This window comes from Camarhynchus parvulus, chromosome 1A (genome assembly GCF_901933205.1).
Source record: "Camarhynchus parvulus chromosome 1A, STF_HiC, whole genome shotgun sequence".
NCBI lineage: Eukaryota > Metazoa > Chordata > Aves > Passeriformes > Thraupidae > Camarhynchus > Camarhynchus parvulus.
The window spans coordinates 48487584-48505790 of record NC_044586.1 but is presented as its reverse complement, the minus strand read 5'-3'; the positions used below and the strand labels follow the sequence as shown (position 1 = coordinate 48505790).

Below are 18207 nucleotides of genomic sequence, written 5' to 3'. Positions count from 1 at the left end.
CTTCATAAGTGTTCACAAATAGGCACACAACCACATTGTTGATCACATTACAAGGAAAATAGTGCCAGAAACCATAAGAATAATCTGGTTTTACTATAACAAGTCAGGTATAACACAAAGAGGTTGCTATGTTACAAATCAGAATAGATAAGGATGCTGCAGAGTGCTCTGACACAGATTTGTCAGTGGAAAGAGCTTCTTCACCTCTTCAATCATGGGAAACCAAAGCTTTAGTGGTGATTTAAATGTGCAGAAGTGTTGAACTGTACAGATATGATTTTCTTTAAATAATTTTCAGGTGTTTCAAGGTATATTTTCTTAATTTACATTGCAGTGACTGTCTTTTGCATTATACTGCACTTAAAGAGCAAGGAAAAAAAGTAAAAATAATGCAGAGAAAAATCAGCTCAAAAAACCACCCCAACACAGCTGTAAAATTTACATAGCTGAAAGAGTGTTCATGGGCAACAGGGTCTGGGATGGAAAGGAGCAAACCAGGCGCCTGCCCAGTCCAAGGACATTTCATCCTTAGAGAAAGGGGAGGAAAGAGGCAAGAGGGATGTAGGAGGCTGGACCTCTGCTCCACATTAGGGCAGCCCAGTGTAGTGCCCAGTTGCTGTGGTGTAAGAGCTGCAGCAGTGTGCATCTCCCTCTCAGCTTCACAGCTACATCCAGCTCTGTCACACAGCACTGCAATAACATAAAGAGTAAATGGAGGAGTCAAGATTGATGAGGTGGAAATAAATGAGCTGCCTGTAAATACTCACTCAGAAGAACTCAGGGTGATTTAAATACTGTAATAAAAAATATGTACTTGACCTCACTCCACAGGGAGCAGGGAGTCTTAAGTAGGAGATTCTAGGGTAAAATGTACTAAAGTGAGTGTAAAAGTTACAGCACAGATTCCGACCCAGTTTCAGCCTATCTCACTTTTGGTACTGAGATGAAGAATATTCTTACTTTCAGGGAGAAGCTAACAGGAGGTCTCCTGTGGTCCCTTTGATGATATCTCACTCCAGCCAGTGAGAAGTCCCCAGGGAGTTCTGGATGAGTGGGCTAAAGGAGAGATGGGTGTCTTGATTGCGTACCTTACAGGCAGAGTGAACCCAGACCTTTAGCCTTACTGAGGACCCCAAAGATGATCCATGGGCTGGGGCATCTCTCCTGTGAAGACGGGCTGGGAGAGCTGGGGTTGTTCAGGCTGGGGAAGAGAAAGCTCCAGGGAGACCTTAGAGCAGCCTTCCAGTACAATAAGGAGGCTTATAAAAAGGAGGAAGAGAGACTTTTTATAGGGGTGTGTAGTGACAAAACAAGGGACAGTGGTTTTAAACTGAAAGAGTGTAGGTTTAGATTAGGTGTTAGAAAGAAAGTACTTATTCAGAGGGTAGTGAGGCATTGGAACAAGATACCCAGAGAGGCTGGAGATGCCCCATCCCTGAAAGCGTTGAAGGTAAGGTTGGATGGGATCTTGAGCAACTTGGTCTGGTGGATTGGCAGGAGGATTGGAACTAAATTATCTTTAATGCCCCTTCCAACTCAAATCATTCTATGATTCTATAATGTTAGGCATTCACTGAGGAAGACTGCTTAGCATTTGTACAGCTAAATACATTTGTAGGGGTTTTGAAACTAGAGCCTGATAGCAAGAGGCAAGTGTTATAATGAGTAAAACTTGGTCATTTTGCATTATGTTAATTTGTTTATTTTGAGGATCCAAGCTGGCTTTCGTTTCAGGGTCACTCAAGTGATGTTCTCAGTTCTGTGCCTTGGAGGATGTTTGTGGATATACCCAAATTGCAACACAACACAGTGTAGCAAGACTGACACTGTTTGCTCTACAGGGTTTAGCACCAGAATAACCTATGGAAGTTTTGTTCACAGATGCAGTGCGTATCCAGAGTGGAGCTGTTTATACTGTTAGTCTCTCACAGCCAGGAGCATCATGCTAGTACCTACTGTTTAAAATCATATGTCCAGATATGGAAGGAAGTTACGTGTGTCTAATTTTGCAAACTTCCAGTTTTTCAGCTTGTCTGCCATATGTGAAGAAGCCAGGAAAAAAAAGAAGGTCACAAACATTATAAAGTAGCATAAATACTGTAAATTGCTGTTTAATAACCAATATGAAATACAAGCAAATATGAGTACTGTATATTTTGCATTAAAAGTGTATATTTATTTGTGAATTGGCAGCAGTTCTATAGCAACTAGCCATCTTCTAATTAGAAGCCAAAAATACAAAAAAATTACCTTCCTTCTAAAAGATAAGCTTTTCATACCTTAGATATTCTTTGGTTTTTCAGAACTATATATCCTTTTTGATCATTAATTTCAAAGATACTTAATATGCTTTTAAATGAGCCACGGTTTTTCTTTTCTTCTCGTTATTGATTTCTGAAAATTAATTTTGTTTCCTTTTATCATCAAAATATCCCATCCGACAACTGTTCACTTGTTTGTTGTCAAAAGTCTTTCTCAACAAGGTCTTTCCATCAAGGTTTGAGTCCCTTTTTCTATTGAGCTCCTTTCCTTTTCCCTGATTTCTTTGGGAGTGGCAGTGGGAGTCCTTCATTCAAATAGGCAGAAAAGAGACTGGCTAGAGACTACAGTATTTGTTCTTAAGAAAAACAAAATGCTTTCTGAGCTTCCTGGGAGGCTGGAGTAATGGCAGAAAAAAAGGAAAGGCAAAAGAAAGCAAAAGGAAGCATCCCACTGGAAGAAAGAAAAGCTTTCTTCCTTGGTCAAGTAGTGTGCAAGAAGCAAGTTCTTAAATCTACTAGAATCAGATTTTAAAAAAAAAAAAAAAGGAGGGTTGGAAGGGGTAAGGGGAAAAAACTAAAAGTGGGGGAGAGGGGGGCGAGTACCCAAAAAGAGTTTTTAATTTCAAATCACTAAACTTAGGAAATCTTGTATCAGAAGTTTGAGTATTGAAGCAGACTGTGGTGTCTCACCTCTCCTTTCCTGATACACATACCTATAATTTAGGCTGTCAACGTTTTTGCACATTCCTAAAACAAAGTTCAAAACATGACTTAGCATTCCAGGCCCAGAGGAGGAAGCAAAACATGGAAGCTGGATGAAAGCCTGAGATATTTCCAGGAAGGTTCCTGGATAAATGGTGCCAAGCATTCGGAGGGTAAGACACTGGTGTGGTGACAGAGGAATGTGTCAGAGGTTCAGGGAACACAGCAGCATTGCAGTAGAAATAAGTGACACAGCAATGGGAGGACTTCTGGACAAGTCCTTGAATGAAAAAGTCAGAAGGGACTCTAGCAAAATGGGGAATAGAGATAGAGTTTTTGCATTTGACACAATATTGATTTCGTCTTTGGCATTTTCCAGATCAAGGGCTTTTAAATATCTGATTTTTTTTGCCTAGGAAAAAGCTTCATTTGTTTCCAACAAAGCCAACTCCATGGGTTTTCTACTCATACTTAGTTTAATTTTAATTTTTTTCAGTTTATCTTAAATAGAAGTTCCTAGGGGAAAAAAAAAGATGCAAAAGGAATAAATGTGGTGGCATCATGATGACCCCCCATGACTTGGGGGGTGCTTTCAGAGTTACCAAGCCTTCCCAGCTTTCAGAAGAGTGTTTGAACTCATCATTGCTGAGATAAAAATCTTCATTTAAGTGGATGATATCTATCTAACTTGAAAAACCTGCCTAACTTGAAAATAAAGCTATAACTTGTAAACCTCTGAGTATTTTCAAAAACACTACAAATGACATTCGTGTCCCTCATTATCTTTAACATTCAACAAAGGCAATCAGTATGACTACTCATATTTTACAAAAAGGGAAATTAATTATGAAACTTAAATCGGGGGCTTTTTTTTCAGCTTTTACTGTTTGCATTTTTAAGAAATAATTCATTTATTTTTTAAAATGTCCTAAAAGTTCCATGGCCTACTTGTAGTGCTGTCATACACTTGAAGCAATATAATAGCATTGACCTTTAATAAAAACTAGGCATTTTAGCACTTAAATTTTAACATGCTCATGTTTTGTCTTATATTAGCTCATTATTATTTTCACACTTTAGCTTATGCTGCATTTAGTGTACAGTGTCTTTAGTGAGAAGTGTACTTTTTGTTACTGTTTCTGGTAGGGCAAGTAAGCTGAAGAAAGTAGAAACATCCTGTTGTGGTCTGAGCGACTAAATTCCTGATCAATAGTGCGATAAAGGCTTCCCCAGGAGCATAAAATGCAGTTCCTAGGAAAGCTGTTCCCCTGCCATACTCAGTGGAGAAAGCATTATGACAATGCTCATTTATCAAGAGCAGTCAAGGTATAGAAACTCAACGGGGTCTTGTGGCTTAGGCGTTAGGGATACCAGCCCTAGAAGGACTGAGCCATTGTGTATTGCTATGTATTGAGCCTCCTTCCAGGTGGCAAACAGCTGCACCTTTTTATAAATCTTCAAAAATAAATTTGAAGTGCTTGCTTTCAGCCAATAAGTGTTATATTTAATTGAACCATTCTGCGAATGTTATAGCTCAGGCACCCAGAAAGGTGGTGAATATTTATTATATTTGTTTTGTGTTTCCACTGGTCAGCAGAATAATGAAATTCCTTAACTACTTCTCTTTAACTTGCCTGAAGAAAGCACGGTATGTTGCTAAATCGCTTTTCACTAGCCCTGCCGAGAAACAACTTTAATCCTTGTTAGAAAATTGCAGAGTCTGGGCCTGACAAAGAGCTCATGCCTGGCGCATTGTGAGCGCTGGGAGCGGGGCGAGGGGAGCCCTTTACAGCTGCGTGCCTCCAGCCCGTCTGAGCTGGACTATTTAGGCCAGGAGGTTTGTCAATTCCTCCTGACAATGGAACGAGTTTTTCAGTGCCTGTAGCTGCGCCGAGCCCCGTTGGGGATCAATGCTGGCCATTCAAGCTGCACCCTCTTTCATTGCTTTGGTTTGTTAATTTAAGACTAAAGGTCTGCTGAGGGGGTTTAGGGTGTTTAAGAAAGCTGATGAACTGTTTAAGAAATCTGATGAACTGAGAGCGTTTATAGCCCTGGTGTGGCAACTATTGGCACTGAGGGAGCTGTGTCCTTGTTGACCCTCTTGTTATTAAAAATGCACAAGTGCTGCGCTTCTCAATATTTCAACACTCTTTCATTGTCAATACCACCTTCTGAGCCCTTCAGCTTGTTGCTTGCTCTAAAGATCTTCTTAGATTGGGTTTGAAAACTTCACCTTAAACACTAGATTAGACTGATGTTCTGTTTTCCGTGCTCCTGTTGATTTGTTGAACCTTCCCAGGGCTGGAAAGCAAGTAGCAGCTTGATGGGGAGACGGGCTGCTAATATGATTTACCAGTGTACAGTCATGCACAATAAGTGTGAATAAATACAGGGGTCTCACAGAGTCAACCCCAGCCTTTCCTTTTCTCTTATTTTTTACTTTGAAAGAGGTATCTCAGGAAAATGAAGTGAGTAATGCATGCCCTTACAGGAGCTGGATGGGCTGTGAATAAGGAGAGAGGAGGAAATAGTGAGGCAAACATTTTTGTTAAAGTGGTTGGCTGCTGTTATCTGCTGATTTGGAAAAAATGTATAATAAACACTTACTGCTTTACTGTTGCATAGACAACAGCAAAGAATGTGGCAGTAGTTCCAAATAATGAGATCTGCAAGAGATGCATTGTCCTTTCACTGCTATTGTTACTAATGGGAAAGTTACTTTTTCTTAAAACTGGTTAAAAGCGATTGTTGTTGTTGTTGTTGTTGTCACTGTTGTTTTAACTGGGTAATCTCAGGACAATTATCCAATCACTGAAGTTTTGGGGTTTGCAGTAGGTTCCCATCAGTCACAAGAGATCTATCCCTGCCTCTCTAACCTGCTCATGTTTGTCAAAATGTGTGGCCTTGAATTCTCCGAGAGGAATTTGCAGTGCTGTGCTTTCTAACAGACTCAAAAAGAAGTTACAGGGAAATATTTATTTTCTTGTTATGGAGTCCAGCAGATTTAAGTTTATGCGGCTTCAGCCTATACTAAGTCCTCAAAACTAGTGGATACAAGATCAATCATTAACAACAATCCTACCCACAAGTACCTCTGGGAGAGTTCTACAAGTATACTGGATGTGATTTTTATTAAAAATACTGTTAAAGAAATAAAAATACTTTTTTTTCTAATAAAACAGCAGTCATATTTTTTCTGAACAAGGGATGTTGACAGAAGAGCAAGTATTGTAGTATTATTTCACAATCACCAAATTAAACATTTGTACTGAAAGTTTAATGCGTCAAAGCTAGTCAGGACAACGTATTATATTGCTTTCATTCATAAAGTTGAGTAGAGAATTCATTTCCTCCAATGTCTTAGCTTTGCTTTCAGTGCATGTAAGAATATCACAGGTATGTAGAGTCAAAGTTTTATTGCATCCATCTTAAATAAGTTTCCTGGTTGGGCTTTAAAACATTTTGCCAGAAAACTGGAACAGTCTATTGTCAGTAATCTGTCACTGTTCAGTATTGTTGCATGGGAAAATCAGTCTCAGAATTTTCTATTCTGTCTGTATGTTGCTTGTCTGAGCAAGTTTGAGCCCGTTCTGCGTTCTACTTGATACAAACAAAATACATAACGGATGCTGGATTACTGGAGAATATCAGTTTTCAAAAAGCTCCCCTACCAAAATAGTTCTCTTTACCAGAATTGTGTTTAAAATTAAAAAGAGTAGGGTCTGAGTGAGAATGTAATTTCTTGGTTTATCTTGCTGCATTTGGGTAGAATGTTTCATGTAGGAATTTTTGTGTTTATTTAGATCAGCAGAGTTCCCCAATTAATAAGCACAATTGCATTTAATTTTCTAGACATCTGTATACATACAACACCTGTCATATAATTTACCACTTAGCAACAAATCTGTCACATTAAAAATATTTTGCAGGTACTTACAAAGAAAATCAATACCAGCATGCATGTTAGGGATGAAATAATGTGAATAGGATAAGAATGTCATTCCATGATCTAAAAACAGAATTTTATAGATATCTAATCAGTTCCACAATTTAGTGAATAAATCAAACTACTCTTACGAAATTTGAGGCTGTCCGCCTTTTTTGTGGTGCATTTTTCCCTTCTGTAAAATAGTAAATTAATAGGAGAAACTCTAAAAAGTAATTTCTTTTCAGTGATTTACAACTAAAATATAATTTAACACATAGAAAAAAATAAACAGAAGAATTATTCTATGAATATCTAATTTCAAACTTCTCTTAAAACTGATAGTTATAATGTGATGAGACTGTTCCCTGTAAGGAAAAGACATTTGTAGTTATTTACTGCATGTATTCTGAGCTTTTTACAGAGAGCTACATTTGATGGAAGAATTCTATTTCTTTCTTTTGTTACATCCAGTAGCAAGTAATTTGTATTCATATTTTCAGTATATATTTTATTTTATTTTTTCATGTGGAGGTGGATAATAAGACATGTTAGATACTTCCTTTGAAGTACTCTCACAAAATATACCTTGCCTAACATGCTGCATTTTTAAATATGCACAGTTTCCTCTCTTTGCATATCTCTGTATTTTGCAAAGACACAGGAAATTATATTAGAAAAGAATTTAAGCCTCTTTCCTGTGGGAAAAGAGACTAGAAACACAGCTATGACACAAACTATTTTAATCTCTCACTGTTTAAATGAAAAAAAAATCCCTTCTTTTTTACAGTTTGACTAAATGACATCTGGTTGTGATTTTACAGGAGGGAGAAAAAATGCTACAACTATATTTAGTAAAATCTCTTCTAATCCAGTTAATGTGAAAGAACTATTACAGTAGCTATTTGGAACTGAGCATTTTTTTACAGTAACACAGACTCCAACAGCAGAGGGCTTATTCTTAACCCATCCATTTGTGAAGTGTTGAGTGAAAACATACCCATGCCTAAGACATAAAAAGGAAATGAGGTAGGCTGTAATTATAATTAGTAATTAATGTAAATCAAAACCTTAATATGGTTATTTTGAGAAGGGTGGAGTGGTGGTTTGATAATATTAAAAAACAGTTTCCAGGGATTTTTGATATTTTTTATTTAATGATGAAGTAATTAAAAAAAGAAAGAAAATAAAAAGTTTCTTATTATCTGGTACTGTTTTCTTGTCTGGATTGAAAAATCTGGTTATTGTAAATTCTTTCTCAATATAGCCTACCTGCTTCTATCCTGGCTGTTTCAGCTGTCAGTTCTCTCCTGTAATTGTATCTTTAATATCCATTCTCACTGACAGATAACAAAGTGCATAACACTATTTTGCTTGAATATGTTGTAACTAAAAGATAAAATGGCAGGTGCTAATTCCTGTAAAGAATGGTTTAGATCAAGTTATTTGATTTCCCACTGACCCATGCAATTCTCATAACAGGAAATTATATCGTTGTTGATTTCAAGTGCTGATCTGTGATCATTTCAAAGTGTTTCATTACCTCTCATTACCAAATCTGTTAAATGAATACTGCAGGGTTATTTGGTGGTGTTTGTTGTTGGTTTTTTTTATCCTTCTTTTCAGCAATGGTATAGCAACTCCATGAAAGTCATATGCATGTGGTTGGCTGACAGATTAGATGTTCAGCTTCACATCTACCAACTGAAGACTCTCATCAAGATTGTGAAGGTAAATAAAATATGTTTGCATTAGACTGCATAATACAGAGAGAAAAGTAATAAAGTAAGAACAGGGATGATCAACCCAAAACTTAAAAAATGTGTGGGTTTAGGTTGGGATTTTTTCCCCCCACAGTTGTAGCAAATTCCAGGAGTAAAATAACTTACTGAAACCCTTAACGCTAATTATATGTGCACTTGGATTTGTTATATATTCTAGATTTGGGAAAATTAATATAGTTCCAAGGAATTTTGCAGATAGCTGTACAGCATTGCTGTATTATTCTTACTAAATTATTATTTGTCTTGTTACTGATTTTTTGTTTTACCTGAATAATTTCAATAGTGTTCCTTCTCCATTTTCCCCCTTCTCCTAAAAATAGGAACTATTTTGTTTTTTGTGCACATGTAATCACTGGGCTTAATGGAAAACAGTATTCAATGTATTAAATAACATTTTCTAATCTTTCATACTCAGGGATAAGTATCAATAGAAATACCAATCCCTTCTCTTCAGTACTCAGCCATTTACATTGGCCAATGTCAAAAGCTTCCAAGCAGAGTGCAACATGCCTTGCAATAGGCAATTATGGGTTAGCCTACCATAAAAGAAAGTTTGCTCCTAACTCCCTTTCAGATCTTAGTTGATACCCTTAGGCAAGAGACAGAAAACCATTTCAGATTTTCTTCCTTTTAATTCTATCTTGTTTAACTTCGGATATTTTTGTTATCTGTACAAATGTGGAATAAGAAATACCTGTTGTCAGTAGTGACCTTGATTTCTTAAAAAAAATAATTCTCATTAAATTCATGCAAGACTATAAAGTCAGAAGCATTTTAATTCCTGGTCACTGGAATTGCAACTGCAGCTTTCAGGATTCACTAGCAAAAAGGAATAGAACAGAGAGAAATGCAAGAAAACAGTCATAATAATGATGGCTCCCTGAAACACCCAAGGTTAGCTTTGCTGGTTTTGACCTTAACTGATTTCTCTGGGAGCAGGATTTGGCTCTTCACTTGATTGTGTGCCCAAAAGGCAAAAGCAGTTTGCTGTTCCTTGTTAAAATGAATGGCTCTTGGGAAAAGTTTAAAGCTATTCTCAGATGAATCACAGAACCATAAAATGGTTTGGGTTGGAAGGTCCTTAAATATTATCTAGTTCCAATCCCTCTGCCATGGGCAGGGAACCTCTCACTAGACCAGGCTGCTCAAAGTTCCATCCAGCCTGGTCTTGAAGACTTCCAGGGATGGGGCATCTGCAACTTACCTGGGCAACCTGTTCCAGTGCCTCACCACCCTCACAGTAAGGACTTTTACAAATGTCTAATCTAAACCTACTCTCAGTTTGAATCCATTCCCTCTTGTTCTCACTCCATGCCCTTGAAAAAGTCCCTTTCCAAGGTAGCTATCATCCTCTGAGGAAGAAGATAGGTGTTAGAGGATCTAAAACCTGTGCCCCATGAGATCTGAGAATGAGCAGGCTAAATTGTACAAGAGAAATATCACCAAGCAGGTTAAATGAAACTCTTACAAAGCTGAATTTCAGGTGAATGAGCAGCACTGCCAACCTACCTTCCCTCTGCCACCTGGCACACTGGTTTGAACACACCTTGTTCAAAAGGGGGAGGCTCCTGCTGGAGGTGGGAACACTGCTGCTGGCAGTGGCCTTTCTGTGCCATACATATACCTGGTTTGCTCTGCATGTAAATTCCAACTGTGTTGTTCCGTGGCACCTTCTGTGGATATTAAAGACTGAAGAAGATGATGTCAATCATACTGGTTCTGGAAAACAGAAAATTTTGGTGGGTGAAGATAGAACTGGTAAAACAGGAACTCAGCAGACAGGAGTCTGCTGGGAAATACAAAACAATGGCTCAAGAAGAGTATCATAAGAAACTTTTCCTGCTGTAGCCCAGCTGCAGAGAGATGTGGGGAAGCACAGTTCCTCCAAAATAGAGTGAATGAAGGCATTTTTGTGTTTGCTTTAGAAAAAGAATAAACAAACAAATGAAACCAAGGAAACAAAAACCACAAAAAAACCCATAGGAAGCTATATTGCTCCTATCACCTCTTAAAAATATTAAAAAAAAATAATAAAAAACACCAATAAAACCCCAAATAAGTAGGAGGTCATTTTTGAAGGACACAGGATGACTAAGAGAAATATAATTATTTCAGATCCGGATGCAACAAGAGTAGTGGCCTCATAAAGAAAGCCTAGAAGAAGAAACATTGTTCCCTTTATTCTCTTTAAAGGCTTATGATGACATAAAGGTTTCATTAGATGTCTGAGACACGTGCAGAGGGATGTGACTAAAGAAGGGTCAAGGACTAAGAAAGTTAGGGAGAAATGAAAAATTAAGCTTGGAAGTGAACATTATTATCCTGCAAAACTATGTCAAGAGAAGAGCAATGTCTGAACCCCAGAGTGCTGGTCTGAGAATGGGAAGAATACAATGTAAAAGTGAAGGAAATTGCTGTAGGACCTGTTAACAGCATCAAAGCAAATTGAATGCACAGTGTTATAAAAAGGGAATGCAATGGTGACACTTGAAAAAGACCAGGCAGGGTACTCGCAGGAGTGTGTGAGCAAAACATAAGCTGCATCCATTGACTCTGATATTGACCTGTGAAAGTCAAATAAATCTGTCACAGTGATTCAAACAAGGTTTAAATAATCATCATAGTAACAGAAAAAAAATCTCCCAACTGAAACGTTACCAATTTAAGAGTGGTCTTTTGCAGTTCTCTGAAGTTTTGAGTGAAATCTTTTCTTTCCCTAAGAGTTGTACGTGGTCTCCTCCTCAGGCAAAGGAATGGGCCTGATAGCCCTTAATTATCTTCCATTTTCTTTTCCCCATATTCTCTTCCAAAACATTGAGAATTTGTAGTGATAGCATACACAAAATAAGAAACTGCCTAGATCAACTTGTCCTTCTTAAGCCTTTAAGGGTAACATCAGGAAAGATTATTTCAAATGTGTTACAAATTAAGAATGAAGTACATAGTTGATTTTTCCATGTGGTTACTTGAACATAGCATTGATGAATAAAACAATTCCACACAGAATTCTTACATGATGGAAAAACAAAGAAAGAAAGGATGAATACCAGGAAAACAAAATCTTCTGAAATGAAAAAAAAGAGTAGATGCAAATCAAGATGTAGAGACTTAGAATGTAAATTAACTAGGTAGTCACCTCAGAAATTCTGACACTGTATAGTATAGATCATAATCTGTATTCATTATTAGAGTCTATATTATATTATAATGTAATATATAATCATTATTTTTTCCACATTTGGCATATAAATGTGTAGAGAAATATAAATAAAATTACACTACTGGGGAAAAGGTCAGGCATTTACATTTTCTGTGAAATGACAGAACTGAACTGCCTGTAGCCAGATACACATTTCAATAGGTGTTTAGAAAAAAATCTCAGCTGGTGTCTTATTGAATAAGTGAAAGAAATGGAAGTTACTGAGAAATCAGCAGTTAGAGTATGCTGCAGCACAAAATACAATCTCTTAAAGGAATAACCATCAAATTAGAATCTCTAGAGTTTGTAGAAATCTCACGCAGCCCAAAAGCTAAGATCGCAAAATCGTTATCAAGGTGATAGGTGCTTAACCTGCAGGAGGAATAAACCTGTGCCACTGGCATGCTAGAAATGGCCAGTGTTTAGTGAAAGAGTACTGAGAGAGTACTTGCTGAAGAGACTTGCTGGAGCCCAATTGAGGATGTTTTACTTTTGCCACAGAAAACCTACCGAGACTTCAGGCTGCAAGGCGTGATGGAGGGGACGCTGAACAGCAAAACCTACGACACCGTGCACAGCCGGCTGACTGTGGAGGAAGCCACGGTCTCGGTCACGGATGCAGGAGGACTTCAGGGCATTACAATGAAAGACAGTGATGAGGAGGAGGGATGATTTTATTTCACAAAGCATTCAGAGCTGGGGGGTGATGGTCTGAGGGTGGGGTTTATCTTTGCCTTGGGGTTTTTTGGCAACTTGTCCTTGTAATTGCTTTTATAGTTTTGCCTTATGATATTGGTGCAGAAATGTAATTTGCTCCATTAAAAAAAGAAAGTAAGATTATCAGAGGAAAAGTGCCAAGGACTTTTTGAGACTAATGGTTGTAGCATATTTTTATGTATAGCTTTGCTTAGGGCTGCAAGAACACTGGCATGTAGTTTGAGTTCCACTTGTGATTACATTTCTTTCCCTTATGTTTGCTACCATTCATTCTTGTATCTCCATCTGATATTGATGTCCTGTGCAGAAACAAGGTGTGTGTCTTACTTAAAACATAACTATACAGGAAATCATCCTTGGAATGAGTCAATGCCCTAGGTAAAAAAAAAAATAGTGTATTTCCAGGATTACAATTTGTTCACCTTTTTTTGTGCTTAATTTTACATCATTATGTGATGTGCATTAAAAATTTTAATCTTGGTTCTTTGTATATTGAGGTTGGTATATAAGCAGAAGAGCTTCAAGGACAGTCAAACACATACAAACTGCTTAGGAGTGTCGTGTCTATTCATTTTGCAAGTTTAAAGATATCTCATCCTGTTGGATGTCAGTAAGCTTGCCATCTATGTTTGTATTTCTGTGAAAATTTTCAGGCAATAAGAACACATTTTGTTGTGGCCATTTATGTATCTACCCAAGTTTGTATAGAATTCTACAATTAAAAGATGTTTTCAGTATTTCAAACAATTTGAACCATTGTATGATTCCTCGTGAGAATGAGGGTTTTGAATTATGTCATTTACATAGTGATTTATAGCAAATATAATATAGCAAATTCTTTTATAGAGCAGATATATATAGCAAACAAGTACCCAAGGACACAATGCCTTGATAAAGGAAAAAAGCAAACAAAAATCTCTCAGTAGCAGATGAACAGACAGGGCCCACTGCCTGCTTTTTCATGCCCTCAGGATGAATTAGGAAGAATTCAAATTTTTATCAGTCAAAACTCACACAGCTTACAAAAAACACAGGAGCCTTTTTTTGATGTTGTTGTTTGTTTTGTGGGAGCATGACTAATTCCTGAGTTTATGTACACAAAACCAGAAAGAACACAGATGACACCCAGAGAAGTAATAATAGGTTGCTGAGGTCCTTGTTGAGCCATAGCATTATACCTGAGGGACTGGTGTGGGTTTACAAGGTTGATGTGAGGTTTCTGTGCAAGAACAGTCTGTAGGATTTCAGGGGCCTATGGCAAACATGCAGGGCTGCAGGAACTGAGAATGAGAGCTGCAGGGAAAAGTGGCTTTCAGCACGCTTGGAAGCTCAGCCAAGCAGGGAAGGGCAAGTTACACTTCTCCTAGGTGTCTGCAGAGAAAGCCTAAGTGGTAACTTTTCTCTATGGCAAACCAGCCTAATCATCCCATGGAGCTGAGGTGAATTCAGCTACAAGGAAGAGCTGGGAGCTGGTAAGGTAGACCATTCTACTCAGCTTTTCATCACCGTCTCTGCTGGGCTGAAGGAGGCACAGGGAGCCCAAGCATTATTTTTCCCTATTGCCAGGCTGCTAGATGGTTGATTCAGGTTTTGATAGCAGTAGAATAATTGCATATTCCTTTCCTGTCATTTGTCCTAGTTGTGCTGGTGTGTGGAAGCTGAAGATGCTTGAAGGACCATTTGGGGCTCTGGCTGAGAGCCAGCCTTGGTAAGGAATAACCTGCCTGGGCAGGAGCTGCAGCCTCAGCCCCAGCCTGGCTGTGGCAAACAGCAGGGTGCAGAGGAAGCCAGGCTGTCCAATGTAACACCCATGTCCTAAACCCAATGAAGCACAGAGATCACGTAAATCAGGCTCAGAGGAAGTTTTGTCTCTGCAAAAGTCTCCCTGCTTCCCCTCTCCCCATCCTGACATTTAGACCCTGCAGAGGTACCTGTAGAGAAGCCAGGTGTAAAGAGGTAAAGGCAGGTATCGCTTCAGAGGCCCTGCAGTGCTTGCCAAGGCCTCCTACTGCAGACTTGTGTCAAGTCTGTGCAGGGCTTTCACCAGAAGGCATTAGATTTTTGAAGTTCTGAGGTAACACAAGAGTAGGAAGCAGTATCCAAATTGAACACTATCCTTAGCAAGCCACTAAGAGAAGCACCAGGACAAGAGTGACCTGGCACTAGCCTCTCTGCCCAGCCCTGCTATCCAAAAGCCCTGGGGAAAGAGTGATTTGCACTTTACTCCCCTTGGGGCTTTTCCTCTGTCCCAAGCTGCCCCCATGCCAAGAAGGATTTCCTGATGAGGCAAACAACTCTCCCTGTCAATTTGGATGATTGCAGAGTAGGTTGTATAAATTTCACCTGTCAGATCCCCAAGAGACTGTAGGCTGTCATGGTCCTGATGAGCCTCACCTGGGACCCCTAGCCACAGCCTCTGTCCAGGGACTCAATCTCTGCTCTGTTCAGGGCTGCTAGCTTCTGCCCCAGCGATGGAAGAGGAGTGCTGGATTCTCACCTCAGCTACAGCACCACATGTGCTTGTTTATGGGCCCTGTTTGTGTAGAACCTGATCCAGAGATTGACTTCAGAGCTTTCTGACCATCACAAACATGTTAATGATCTGGTCTCTGAGTTGCCACCACCTCTTCCCCTGTGCTGCTCCCTGGCTGGGTGTGGTGGGACTGGCCCTGACTGGTGGGGCCTTGTCCAGGCAGCCAGGGGAGTCCCCCCGGCTCCCTATGCCTTAGGGAGCAGTTAATCTTGTCTACATCCTGACATAATTTTTTTTTTTAATAAGGAAAAACCCACCTGAACAAGACAAGACTATGACATTTTGTGGCTTGAAGTGGGCCCGAGTTACTCAAATTTCGCCAAGTATTATACCCAGACACCCCATATGTCAAGCACTTTGCTATGCAATTTCTTCTGCTTGCAGTACTTGCAAGATACATTTGTCAGAAAGATAGAGATGAGTAAGGAAATCCTAAACAAGCAAACAAAAAACTCAAACCAAAGATGATGAGAATTAAAAAAAAAAAAAAAACCCAAAACACAGATTATGTAACCATGAAGAAGTTTCAAGATGTTTGGGAAAGAAATTAACTCAGTCACAAAGTATAGGATTGTTAAAGACACAGCACAGCAGACATCAATGGATGACAAGTACAGAAAAGACAGTGCTTCGGATGTCCTTTAATTCCTTCCAAATGCAAATATTTTTTTTAGTACCTAGATTTGTGAAACCGTGAACCAACATGATGCTTGAGAGTACCAGTGAGTACCAGCGTGACAGCTCCAGCGTTAGGCACCGCCGCCTCCAGCAGCCGGGGCAGTGCCCGGTGAGGGAGGGCGCAGGGGCCGCCTCTACGTGTTAACTTCGGCTGTGTTTAAGCGAGGCTGTGTGCCCGTCCCGAGCGGGCAGCATCACCGCTCGCTGTGAGCCTTCGAGCGAGGCAAACAGCGCCGCGCCCGCCGCGCTCTCCCGGGGCTCCGGGGGCTCCGCGGGGACCTCCACTCTTCCTACGCGGGCGCGGAGTGCAAGGAGCTCTTCAGAAAGGGGCAGGAGCGGTCTCGTTTAATTCCTTTCCCCTGAGTCTTAGTGGTATAAACGGGGCTTTAGCAGCCGAATCAGAAGCCACGACCAGGTGCGCGCCGCCGCTGCGAGCGATGCTCGGGGCCGGGGCCGGGAAGCGACGCTCGCAGCTCTCCCGCCGCCGGGCAAAGGGCGCTGGAGCCGAGAGCTCGCTGCCCTCGGCTGTCGCTTACCCCACACAAGGAGGCGATAGGCAAGGCAGCGGCTGGGGGAGCACAGCGGCGGCAGGGCGACGCTGGGGCCCTGAGCCTCCCACCTCCAGATGGGCACGGCCGCCGGCTCGGGCCGCGTCCTTTGAGCCCGCACCGGCGGGTCCGGCCGCCGAGACCGGCGCTCGTAGAGCGGCCCCTCCCTTTAAACCCGACCCGGAGCAGAGGGCAGCCCCCGGCGCAGGCACCGGCGCCGCTTTGGAGGAGCAGCCAGAGTGAGAGGGCGAGTGGCTCCCGGGGCACCGCTGTTCATCGAAGGCGCCCAGCGGAGCGGCCCCCCTCCCTCCTTGGCCTGTGGACATGGCACCCACAAGAACACTTCCTGGGCTCCCGGGGCATGTTGGATCAGGTGCCGGATGTTTCCAGGTTTTGGGAAACTCCTCCTGAGACCCGCCAGACCCCCGGCGCAGAGGGCGGGAGGGGCACCAGTGTCAACTTCGGAGTGGGCAGCAAGTGCGGCTCCACGAGGGACGTGGCGATGAGCGCGGGGGGCCGGGGAGCGAGTGTAAGGCTGTGGGGCGGGCTCCTGCCCAGAGAATGCCCCTTAGGCCCCTACCGAGGGGGGCTGAGTCAGATGTTTGACTGTCAGCAGAGGAGAGCGGAGCAGACGGCGGGAGCCGCACGGCAGCGGCGGGGCAGTCGGGGAGCGGGGCGGGAGCGGGGCTTCCTCTGTGCCATAGGGACGGAACCCGGGACGCCTCTGGGAGCCGCAGAGACACCACGGCCGGCCTCCCTCCGGCACGGCCGGACTTCGCTTTGACAGAGACAGGGGGGAAAATGCACCTAAACAAACAAAAAAATCAATCACACACAAACAAAAAGTTTGTTTTCGGCCTTAGCAGGTGTATTGTCGTGTCGCGCCCATCTCTTCCTCCTCCCCCTTCAGTTCCGAGGGTGGCTCCGTTGTCCCCTGAGTCTGTTCCCGGGTAGGGGCGCCCAGCTCCGTCCGGTGCGACAGAGCACGACTGCTACTTTCGTTCTTATCTTCGCGTTTCTCACTTGGCTTTCCCCCCTCTCTCAGCAGCGGCATATCGAAATGGGTCCCGCCATAAACGAGCGGGGTTTTGTCCCGCTCCGTGTCCGGCGGACACCTTCCTGTCGCCATGGCGAGCCCGGCGTATCCCGGTGCCGGGAATACAGCACACAGGGGCCCACACAGCGACCGGCTCTTCGCTTTGCTCCAGGTTACCTCCCAATACACCGGCAGAAAATGGAAACAAAAAATAAGTTAATTGCTCCTGATCCTATTCAGGAATCTTAAAAATAAATAGCTTCCCCCAGCCAAAGAGCGCAAGACGTTCATTTAGCAGTAACGGGACTAAACATTTGTTGAACTGGGAAAGGAACAAATGAGAAAGTGTCATTCATGGCTCCAGCTGCCGCTGGCCTCTCCCAGCCACTTCCACCAAGGGCCCTTTGGAGTTGATGACACCGCCGGGTCCCCTCACAGGCGGACTGATTAGATTAGACGTGATAGCTGCAGTCCACGTTCGGAGCTGGCACACTTAGTCAAATCGCTCGCATGAATTACGGGAGGGCCGGAAGCGCTGCTTTAGAGGGTCACTTGTAATTTCGTTTATATGTGATTGAAGGCTTTATACATGAAAAGGCTTAATTTGCACCGGTTTGGTTTTCCATTTAGGGGGGTCTGTACGAAATGTACTGTACTGCCAAACTTTGTTTTACCTCCGGGAGCACTTGTATTTTGCGGGTCAGCGTTAAATGTTTTTCTTTTGTGATGGATTCGGTTACAAATAGCAATACTTTATTATTTTGCTTGCGGTGGAACTGCTGCAGAAGGACGGCAACACGCCCTCATTGTATGGGAAAATTACA

The 18207-nt window shown here is 41.7% G+C and overlaps 1 protein-coding gene across 8 annotated transcripts in view; it reads left to right on the top strand.

Annotated features, from left to right (window-relative positions):
- CADPS2 (calcium dependent secretion activator 2) overlaps nt 1–13335 on the top strand; it is a 280917-nt gene extending 267582 nt beyond the window's left edge. For all 8 annotated transcript variants that reach the window (XM_030960018.1, XM_030960017.1, XM_030960022.1 and 5 more), the window contains 2 exons: nt 8515–8619; nt 12373–13335. In XM_030960018.1, the coding sequence (XP_030815878.1) occupies nt 8515–8619; nt 12373–12543 (276 nt within the window). In that variant the 3' untranslated portion in view covers nt 12544–13335. The remainder of the gene's footprint in view (nt 1–8514; nt 8620–12372) is intronic.
- The last annotated feature ends 4872 nt before the right edge of the window (nt 13336–18207 follow it).